The sequence below is a fragment of the Ipomoea nil genome, unplaced genomic scaffold (assembly GCF_001879475.1).
Source record: "Ipomoea nil cultivar Tokyo-kokei standard unplaced genomic scaffold, Asagao_1.1 scaffold2942, whole genome shotgun sequence".
NCBI lineage: Eukaryota > Viridiplantae > Streptophyta > Magnoliopsida > Solanales > Convolvulaceae > Ipomoea > Ipomoea nil.
In genome coordinates, this window is record NW_017619370.1 from 1,450,071 (window position 1) to 1,461,641 (window position 11,571).

The 11,571-nt window shown below is 33.1% G+C and overlaps 1 protein-coding gene across 1 annotated transcript; it reads right to left on the reverse strand.

Moving 5' to 3' along the window:
* Positions 1-870: 870 nt before the first annotated feature.
* On the reverse strand, positions 871-2,195 carry LOC109162400 (probable C-terminal domain small phosphatase). Its single transcript, XM_019311106.1, has one exon. The coding sequence runs from the start codon at positions 1,939-1,941 to the stop codon at positions 1,051-1,053; it is 891 nt and encodes a 296-aa protein (XP_019166651.1). The 5' UTR covers positions 1,942-2,195; the 3' UTR covers positions 871-1,050.
* Between the last annotated feature and the right edge of the window lie 9,376 nt (positions 2,196-11,571).

An 11,571-nucleotide genomic window follows, 5' to 3' on the forward strand; every position in this document is an offset into this window, starting at 1 on the left:
TTTTTATTTTATACCGCCAAACACACCTTCAAAAATCTAAAATTACGCTTCCACCCTCATGCCTCCTATTGCCGGCAGCCTGTCGGGTAAGTAATGTTGCTTTCTATTATATTAGTGGATAGTTATTTGCTCATCTGCAAGACTGCAACTATCTCTTTTGGGTATTGCATCAGGAGTTAATAATGGAATCCATGACTTTTGTTAGTAAGCTTTTGTTGCTTCATGCCACAAGTATTGTTGCTTGCTGCTGATAGTGTACATAAAACTCATAGCCACATACTGAAATAAACATGTCCCGAAAGGAATAGCTAAATGGGTTGAGAATTATTCATGTATTTAAAGTTAACAAGTTTTTCTGCTGGGTCGTTAACGTTTGCTCTGAAAGTGATGGCCCTCTGGTTATCATTATCACTGAATGTCAGATGTGGATGGAATAGAATTGGAATGTGGTGTACTGCCACGTTCTCCGTGAACAGAATCAAGTTGCAGATTGACTAGCTAGAAACTATGACAACAAGGTGGATCTCTCTTTATTGTCTTCTTTCCCTCCTGGAGATGTTGTTAATCGCTTAGAGATTCAAACTTTTGTAATTTTATAGTTACTAAGTTAATTGCCTAACCAACATAACTAAGATTGCAGTTCAAAGGTCATAAGTTTGATTCTTCTCATGTGTGATTTGAGTGAAGTTTACATAGCATATTTTACACATGAGTAGTGATTGCAATTTCCTTCCTAGCCAATAAAACTAAAAAAGGAAAGAAATAAAGGTAGAGTTGTTAAAGGCTAATAGTACAGAATTCTCATATCTTCTTCTCTCAATCCCAGAATCCCTCACCACATCAAGATTGAAACTTGAAAGAGTGGAGAAATTGATAGAAATTTCCAAAACTATATCATCACTATTCCAATTTCCTTTGCCATGTGAGGTTGAACACCAATCCATTCAACATTTAACAATTGAATACTATTCATCTCCGATCCAGAGATGAAGTAGAAAACAAACAACCAAAATCTAAACTTGAAAATTGCAAAAACAATGGAACAAAAACCTATACTTCCACATCCTTGAATTCCTCTTCTGCTAGAAAACCCTTCACTGCATCTCTCATATCTTCAACCCCATCACACCCATCAAAGAACTCCATTAGCCTCTTGAGCTCCCCATCCTCCATATCATTTGTAAAGGCCCTGATTGGGATCGCATTTCTGGGCTGGAAACTGTATGAATTCGGGTTATCGTCAACGATCACAACGCTCTTCATATCACGCCCCAACTCCGATAAGTCTTTGACAAATCTGCCGTCCACTTCCTTGCAAGAATCTCTGTACAATCTGTGTGAAATCAATGCCTTTTTGTCCAGCCTATCCAAAACCAGAGACGCATACTCCTTTATCCCGGCCGTGAACACCACAATCTCGAATTTCTTGCTCAGGGATTCCAGAAATTCATCCACGAATGGCCTCTTCAACACGAAGAACTCCACGAGTTCCCCGTCGATCACCGGCCGGACGATGAAATCGTACTTTTCCGGCGGAGGGTTGGGCTGGGAATGGACCAGTGTTTCGTCTAGATCAAGAAAGATGGTGTTTTTGCCCGGGGAGAGGAGAGGGGGAAGGGATTTCTCTTTCTCATCTTTGAACAGGGATCGCCGGAGATCGGTCCCCGGGACGTCGGAGACTTTGTCGAGAATGTGATAGCCTCGTTTTCTGGGGGTTTTCTTGGGGGTTCCGGAAATGCAGGCGAGCTTGGAGAAGATCTTGACGAGGCGGCCGCGGCAGGTGTAGAAGGACTTGTTGATGGAAGCGACCACCACGGAGGAGACGGTGGCAGCCGCCGCTGCCGGGTTCTTGATAGGGGACTTTTTCCGGCCGCGACGGAGATGATTCTTGTGAGCCCTGATGGACTTCGTCGGGGTTTTCTTGAAAACCTTGGCCACCATTCTTCTGGGCTTTGCAGAAATTTGCAGAGAAATAAAGAGAGAGAGAGAGAGAGAGAGAGAGAGAGAGAGAGAGAGGGGTTTATGAGAGTGGTGCGAAGCGGTGAGTGTTTGTTGATTTTGAAATTAGGTTTGGTGGCAACGGTCGACTGCAATGGGTTGTAATTTGTAAATTTAGAATGTAGATGAACGTTACGTTGGAGAGTGGATAAGTTCAAAATCTCATGGCGGGGCTGTCTTCATCCTTTTGTAATTCACTCACTTAAATTATTCACTTTATTTTTTCTTAATTTATCGAACACCAATTATAATCGAAAGGCACATTTATAATCATACTATTATAGGACAAAGTAATTAGTGCATGTTTGGTTGAATGGTTGGAAGTAATTTAAATGTAGTTGAATTGCAATTCAATGGAAGCCACAATTACGTTGTTTGGTTGGAGGGAATTGCAATTCCACCGAATTATAATTCCCTTCAAATGCTCAACCCCACACCAAAGAATTGCAATTCAGCGGTCAATAGAAGAAGAAAAAAAGTGTGAAGATAATTTTGCCCCTCTTAGATTTTTCTTCTCTTATGTTTACTGGTTCATTCATGATTGATAGAAACTTTGAATCTATTGTCCAGTATATTATAACTTTCTCTTTTTTATTAAAAAAATCTTCAGTAGACATGAATTCTATCAGAAACCAGAAGAAGTGATTTGGTATGGCAAAATAATAATAATAATAATAATAATAATAATAATACCATCATCATCATCATCATCATTAGTATATAGGAACATTTCAATCATTGTATCACTTATTCCCTTTCAATTCCCTACCTTATTCCTGCATACCAAACACTATAATTTGAATTCTTACTTTATTCCCACAAAATTACAATTCATTTCCCCCCTAATTTCTTCCGTCCAACCATATTTTGTACACATGTATATAAAGAAAAATATGTCAAGTTTGAGTCTCGTGAATAAAATAATTAGTTCGAAAATTTTTTACTAATATGAGTTTATTTCATTTTTAATTTCTCAATTAAAATAATATCTTTATTTTTAAATATTGATTTTGATTTATTTTATTTTTAGATCTGAACTTTTAAAAACATTTCACTTTTAATCTAATATATATACTAACCATTTTGCTTAAACTTCATCTAATCTCACTCTATTTCATTTAAGAACAATTGTTGACTAAAATTAAAGTATTTTGGAAAATTAATGACTAAAAATGAAATAAATCAAAGTTAAGAATTAAAATTACAAAATGTCACAGTAGTTTAAGAAGAAATTGGAAATGGAATGCAACCTAAAGCAACACTTTAATGGTATGTTTTGTAAAACTAACTGATTTACAAAAAGATTTAAAGAAACAATTATAATCCCTACGACAAAAATCATTAATTTATGAACAAATACCAATTTTGATCACACGAGTATTAGAAAAATGACAATTTTGGTCCACATATTTAATTCCTACCAATTTTCATCCACGACTATTATTTTAGTACCAATTTCGCTCTACAACTATTGTTTTAGTGTCAAAATTATCACGTCGGTCACTCCTTCATTTAAGACACGCTGAAATATGAAATCATTAAAGGTATTTTCGTCATTTTCAAATTAAGATCCCAATTTGATCATAAATAAAGGAATTTAAGCTCTCAGGTGATTCCAACTCGCGGTTCTCCTCCTCAAATTAAGGTAGGATGATGAGGAGAACTGCGAATTGAGATATATATATTTTTGTAATAATCCAAATACCCATGTTTAATTATAATTATACTGTTATTAAGATAATTATTAGCTTAATTATCATAATAATTATTAATTAATTATATTAATATTTGTGTAATTAATTTATTAATTATCATATTAATTATTAGATTTTTTTTGAAAGTTACTGGCTCTATTACATTGTAGTATCTGTTCATATACTTTCTCAACCTACTGAAACACAAAGAACCAATAACGCCTCCACTAAGGCTCGAACTCATAATCTTCCAAATGGAAGTCCAACCCGGGTATCATATTAATTATTTATATATATATATATATATATATATATATATATATATATATATATATATATATATATATATATATATATATATATTCCGTTAGTTAAATCATGAATTAGACATTAAAATGGAAGGCAAAATTGTCTTTTTAATTGTTTTATTTCAGAGATCGAATTGTATTTTTTTAATTGAATAGTCTAATTATACTTTTGTGTATGGTTCAATGGCTAATTTGAGCACTATTCCTAGAATCTATTATCTATATGTCAAATTATACTTGTATATCATCACGAATCTAAAATTTGACATATAAAAAGAAATACCAGTTAGGATAAGAATGCAGTCCGATAAGACATACAAACTATGAACATAAGCCACGCATGATAATCAAGGGTGACTATATTGCCAAAGGAGAAAGTTAAATAACATTATGGGGTGTTTGGTAAATAGCTATTAGCTATTAGTTGATTGGGTTAGTTGGTTTAACTAGTTATATTGTGTTTTCAAAAAAAAGTTATATTGTAGAAAAATATTTGATAAATTAGCTGTTAGCTGATAGCCATTATTGTAAAAATCGGTCAAGGCGTCCGCCTAAGCGCTCCTAGACCATCGCGATTTTTTCCCTAGGCGCCTCTGCCTAACGCCTAACTCTTCCGCCTAACGCCTAACTTGACTGAATTCAGCCGAGTTAATTCATCCATTTTGATCAGGTTAGTCGAGTTGACCCGATCGGCTCAACTTTGCTATTTTTTTCATATATATATATATATATATATATATATATATATATATATATATATATATATATATATATATATATATATATATATATATATATATATATATATATATATATTATGACATACATACACCACACACATGCACTGCTTTCGTTTTTTAGTTAGCCGCCTAGACCGTCTAAGCGATAGACCGTCTAGGCGCTAGGCGCTACTTTATCGCTCTAACTAGCGCCTAGCGCCTATTGCAACCATACTGATAGTTGATTACATGTAAAATTACTTTCTTAAAAAGTTGATCAAAAAAGTTGCTTTGACCAGCTTTTTTAAAATTTTAGCATTTTATAACAATAAGTTGTTACAAAAAGCTAATTAATGAAACATTTATATTGAATGTTTAACAAAGTCAAACAGTTAATAGTGATCAAATAAGCAAAATTGACTAATAAGCTAACTAAGTTACGAAACATGACCTATATGACAGTCGTTATATTATAGACCGTGGTGCATGTGCACCGCGGTCAAAAACGACGCCGTTTCTTTAAGTAAAGAAACGGCCCGCCGTTAGAGTTAACGGAGTCCGTTTATTTGGTATATTAAACACCAACTGACACTACAGTATATCCAAACCGACATTGCAGTTATATCAAAATGATACTGTAGTTATAGTGAAATGAAACTGCAGTGTATATAAACTGAAACTGAATACATTTCACATATTTGAGTGTATATTGTACAATGAAGCTGTAATTATATCATAATGATCATGTAGTTGTGTTTTAATGAAACTATAGTGTATATAAAATAAAATTAAATAACATTTTCACATATTTGAGTCTATAAATATCGAATGAAACTATAGTTATATCGAAATGAAACTGTAGTTGTGTTCAACTGAAACTGCAGTGTATACAAAATGAAACTGAATAACAGAGTTACTTTTTGCAAAAAGGTGCGAAACGGGAGAAATAAACACTGTTAATTTTCATTTAAAAAAAAAAAGACGCGCGGTGCATTATCGATTATGCACCGCGGTGCATAATATAATTTGCCCCTATATGAATAGGAGGTCCCTTTGTTAAGGCCCGTTATAACTTGCCATTTTTGAAAGGTTAAGAAAACCTTTCAAAAAAGAAAACCTGGCAAATTATGTTGTGGACCCGGGTCTACTTTGCAAGGTGGACCTTGGTCTAAAACACGCGTCTGGAATAACGGTGCTGTTAATTACACGGTTTACTCAGCTAATGATATTTGTTTTGTTGAATATAGAGTTTTGTATTTGCGAATATAGAGTTCTTTAATTGTGAATATAAAATTATGAAATTGTAAATATATAGTTCTGTAATTGTGAATATAGAGTTCAAAAATTGTGAATATAGAGTTCTACAATTGTGAATATTGAGCTCTATAATTTTGTATATTGATATTTAAAATTGTGAATATTCAGTTCTAAAATTGTGAATATAGTGTTCAAAAATTATGAATATAGAAGAACAAATTCTGATGACAAATGGCAAGGAAGGAAGCGAATTTTTTTTTTTTTTTTTTAATTCAAACAATGTCGTTTTGGACCCGAGTCCACCATGCCTAGTGACCCGGGTCCATACCATAACAATTGAGAAAACCTCAACCCAATTTACCTTGTCCTGAGTTGCTGGTTGAATGAGCGAACTCACTAATACGGAGTAATATTTTTTAAATGAAAAATAAAATTGCAACTCAAAAAAGCCAACAATTAGTCCACAATCTCCACTGTCTTAAGTTTATAACACCATATTTCATCCATATTCTCATTTAACTGAAAATAAAATTATAAATTTATAAGAGTTCAATAAAATCTAAAAATACTAAAACAAACTTAATAGGAATAAGGGTCAAATAGGCCATCGAACTACACAAGGAAATGCAATTAGGCCACTGAACTCAAAAAGAATGCAATTGTGCCACTGAACAGCACAAAATGTTACAATTAGACCAAAAATGACCTGTTTACTTGTTAACTTGCTGATGTGGAGGTTATCACTTTAAAATAATAATTTTTTTTTATTTTATTATAATAATTTAAAATAACAAAAATTTAAAATAAAAAAAAAAACAGGTTTGCTGCCGGAGACGAAGAACCAATCTTCGTCTCCGGCAGCCTGGTCTTCGTCTCCGACCGGGGACGAAGAGCTCTTTATCCCCGGTCGGAGACGAAGAAGGTTCTTCGTCTCTAGGCTGCCGGAGACGAAGACTGGTTCTTTGTCTCCGACTCTCCGGCAGTGGAGACGAAACTTAAAATCCGTTTTTTTTTAAAAATAAATTTTTTAATTTAGTTTTGTTATTTTAAATTATTAAAATAAAATTAAAAAATATTATTTTAATATGGTAACCTACTCATTAGGTAAACAAGTCATTTTTAGCTTAATTGCAACATTTTGTGTTGTTGAGGGACCCAATTGCACTTGTTTTGAGTTCAATGGCCTAATTGCATTTTCGTGTGTAGTTCGATGACCTATTTGATCCTTATTCCAATTTAATATAAAGTTTAGGATTTCTTTCTTAAAAAATATGTTGGGCCAACCCATTAGAGATGAACCACTTAACTCCCAACCCAATGTAATTATATGGTGGGGTAGCCCAATCGGACTAACCTGGCAAACGGTCATGGAAATTTATATCCTACACCACAGTGCGCGTTGCACTGTGCGCCCAGATGCAAAACGATGTCGTTTTAATTTTTTTTTTTTTTTTTTTAAATTTTTTGCCCCAGTGAATGGCAGTAATTTTTCTTTAAAAAAAACCCGTTGTTCAAAAATGTACATAATGTTATACTAGAATACACATAATTGTATACATGAATGTACATAATTATATAACAAAATATACATACTCTTTTTAAAAGATAATACACATAATCTAACATAATACATAATAAACATAAACTTTTAACATAATACACATTAACTCTTAACATAATACACACAAATTTTCTGATTCGGATGTACATAATTGTATAAAAAGAATGTACACAATTGTATAAAAAATGTACATAACTGTATGAACAAATACACATAATTGTGTGAACAAATACACATAATTGTGTGACCAAATACACATAATCACAGCAACTTCCTATCGTGCCTCGCAAAACGACGTCGTTTTGGGAGGCGCGCGGCGCACAGTGCTACGCGCGCCGTGGTGTAGGGTATAACGATTGAACGGTCATTATATCGTGCACCGCGGTGCATAATCGATTATGCACCGCGTGTCAGACACTACAGTGTGTCTATACTGACACTGGCTCACGTATTATTTTTATATTACTAAATGAAACTACAGTTATATCAAAATGATACTGTAGTTGTGGTGAAGTAAAACTACAATATATATAAAATGAAACTGAATAACATTTCACATATTTGAGTGTATATTGTACAATGAAGCTGTAATTATATTCAAATGATCATGTAGTTGTGTTTTAATGAAATTATAGTGTATATAAAATAAAATTAAATAACATTTTCACATATTTGAGTGTATAAATATTGAATGAAACTGTAGTTATATCGAAATGAAACTGTAGTTGTGTTGAACTGAAACTGCAGTGTATACAAAATGAAACTGAAGAACAAAGTTATTTTTTGCGAAGATTCTGTTTCTTTTCATTAAATAAAACGACGTCGTTTTGACAGTGTCGGTTTAGACACACTGTAGTGTCTGACGCGCGGTGCATAATCGATTATGCACCGCGGTGCGCGATATAATTTGCCCCTGGCAAATTATGTTGTGCACCTGGATCCAAAATGGCGTCGTTTTGCGTCAAAACAACGCTGTCTAAATTAAAAAAAAAAATTGCTTCCTTTTCTTGTCGCTTGTCTTCAGAATTATTTTTCCTATATTCACAATTTTAGAACTCTATATTCACAATTTTAGAATTGAATATTCACAATTTTAGATCTCAATATACAAAATTATAGAACTCAATATTCACAATTGCAGAACTCTATATTCACAATTACAGAACTCTATATTCACAATTAAAAAACTCTATATTCACAATTACAAAACTGAATATTCACTCCCTGAGTTGTATTCAATAATTAACAAAAAAATCATTGGTTGGGGAAACGGTGCCACTAACAACACCGTTATTTTCACACGCACAAACTGCGTCGTTTTGGACCTGGGTCCATGGCATAACAATTGGACTAACCTATTTTGGGCAAATTATACCACCTCGTGTTATGAACTCTGGTACAAAATGACATTCAGATTATGTGTGTGAAGATAAATTGAAGGCACATAATATGTTAAATGTAATATTAATTATGTGCCTTCGATTTATTTACAAGCACATAATTTATTAATTAAAACACATAATATGTTAACTGCAAACACATAATTTCTGACTAGTATCAACAATGCAATGTGGATCTTGGTCCATGGTATAACAATGGCCTATTTTGACGGTTTAATTTTAATTAATCTTATCATGTAATTTATGGTTGTTATAAAAGAAAATAAGTTGAAGGATCCAATTTATAGCTTAAGCCTTAAGAAATGTAGTTTAGTGGGAATTGAATTTAGCTAATGATGTCTAAGTCAAGTTGATTTGGAGAACTATTGATTTAAAAAAAAAAGGGTAGTAATAGATTCCGTTCTCATTGAAACATTCATGAAAATCAAATATTGTATTATATTATCTATAAACGTCTCATATCATGAAAATCATGAATGATACTCTATGTCAACTCACCGCATATTCTTGTCTTATTCTAGAGGAGTAACAAAATCAAAGGCAGCATTAATGTTTGCATTACTATTAGCTATGAATCTAAGTTCAACTTCCACCATATTATTAGCAGTTAATGGAGTAATCATACCCCACTCACACCTTTGGAAAGGGTCAAAAAAGATTTTGGTCCTCATTAGTAAATAGTTGTTAGCTGTTAATTGATTGTGTTAATTAGAGGGTATAACTAATTGATAATATTAGCTGATTGTAAAAATGTGTTTGGTAAATTAGTTGTTAGCTGATAGCTGTTTGGTATAATTTCCTTTTTCAAAAAGCTAATTGAAAAAGTTGCTTGAAGAAGCTTTTTAAATTTTAACATTTTAGAGTTACAAAAAGCTAATTAACCAAACACTTATATTGATTTTTTAACTAAATCAAAAAGTAAATAGTAGTCAAATAAGCCAATATTGACATATAGGCTAACTATTTTACCAAACGGGGCCTTTGAGAATGGTGATTAAATGAGTGAAATATAATTCTCATACTAGAAGGCCATGAGTTCGATTCTTGCTAAAGCCTTCTTAGTTGGGCACGTCTAGAGCCGTCAAAAATGGGTTTTACCCGCCGGGTCGACACGTCCCGTGTGCCGTAGGTGGGGTACGGATTCCTCAAATTTTGATCCGTCAGGAGGCGGGCTTTTTAGCCCGTCCCGCCTGGGTCACGGGTCCAAGCGGGGCGGGTCACGGGTTTAGCTCGCGACCTCCTAATACATATATATTTTGTATATATATTTAGTATTTAATACATGTTATTTTGGTTTGTGTAGTTGTGTTAGTGTGTTATAACTTATAGGATTATAGATTTATAGGAATACAATACTAGGTAGTGTTACTGTGTTAGTGTACTGTACATTGATTCTTTTTTTTTTTCAAGGATATTGTACAGTGATATTTAAAAAAAAAAAAAATTAACACAGCGAAAAAATTGATTGGCGGGCTAGCCCGCCCCGCCAGCGGGCTTTGGCATGGTGGGGCGGGCCGGCTACATTCCAAGCCTGCTAAGAGGCGGGCTTTTTAGCCCGTCCCGCCCCGCGAGACCGTTTCGACGGCTCTAGGCACGTCGTATAGGGTCTTTCTAGTGTATTTATTTCTCAATTGTGTGATTTATGGGCTATTATACATATATAGCTGAATTTATCTCATGTATACTCTTAAATAATGATCAAAAAATTTTCTCATCATCTAAAAAAAGTTGAAAAAACATGGAGACCTCTAAGTAAATGTGATTACTTCACACTCTAGAAGCAAATTTAATGAAAGGCCGGGTGTAGCTAGTTAGTGCATATTATGAATCATGGTAAAAGACCAAGACTTTTATCATTCAATTCCAACCCAATACGTACAGTTCTATACATATATACCTTTATTATTATATATTTAATATGCATATAGGAAGAATGTGAACATCTTGAAACCTAAAGGCTGCACCAACAAGAAAACATGGGATTGGATGGGTAAAAGCAAAAACAGTTGAAATTTATGTTGTATGCATATGGTGGTTGGAAATATGGAAAGGGCATTATATATGTTTGACCAAGTCATATGCTTACATGTACTTAATTGGTCCTCCATGTTGTGGATAATGGGTGTTAATTATATGGATTTATGCATGCTAGTTGAAATATTTTTGCTCCTTTTTGCATGCGCATGTAAGTGAAGAGATCCACCTTGGGATTAATAGAGTTAAAATAATTTTTTTAAAATGGACTTTTGACTATTTTGAAATATCAAAATTAGTCTTAACACTTATAACAACAAGAGAGGTTGGAATGACGATAGTCCAAAAAGTTATGTATAATTTTTGAATTTTTGATCTGAAAAGTTAGAATTTTTACACTTATAACAATAATTTAAAAAATCAAAATAGTTTGGGATGTTTGAATAGTCAATATAATCATTGTATTTAGATGGGCCAAGTAATTAAAATAAGCAACAAATGTATAGTACATATTGAATCTATTCTAATGAAAAGTCGAAAACCAATTTTGATATGGAAAATACTACATGTACCTTCATTTTCTACTCTCAATTTTTATTCCCACACACAGATATTACAAAATAATTAAATGATCTTTTTTTTTTTTTTTTTTTTTTTGTA

Excerpts from the sequence above, each read along its gene's own strand:
- LOC109162400 (XM_019311106.1), bottom strand. The coding sequence starts at position 1,941 with ATGGTGGCCAAGGTTTTCAAGAAAACCCCGACGAAGTCCATCAGGGCT.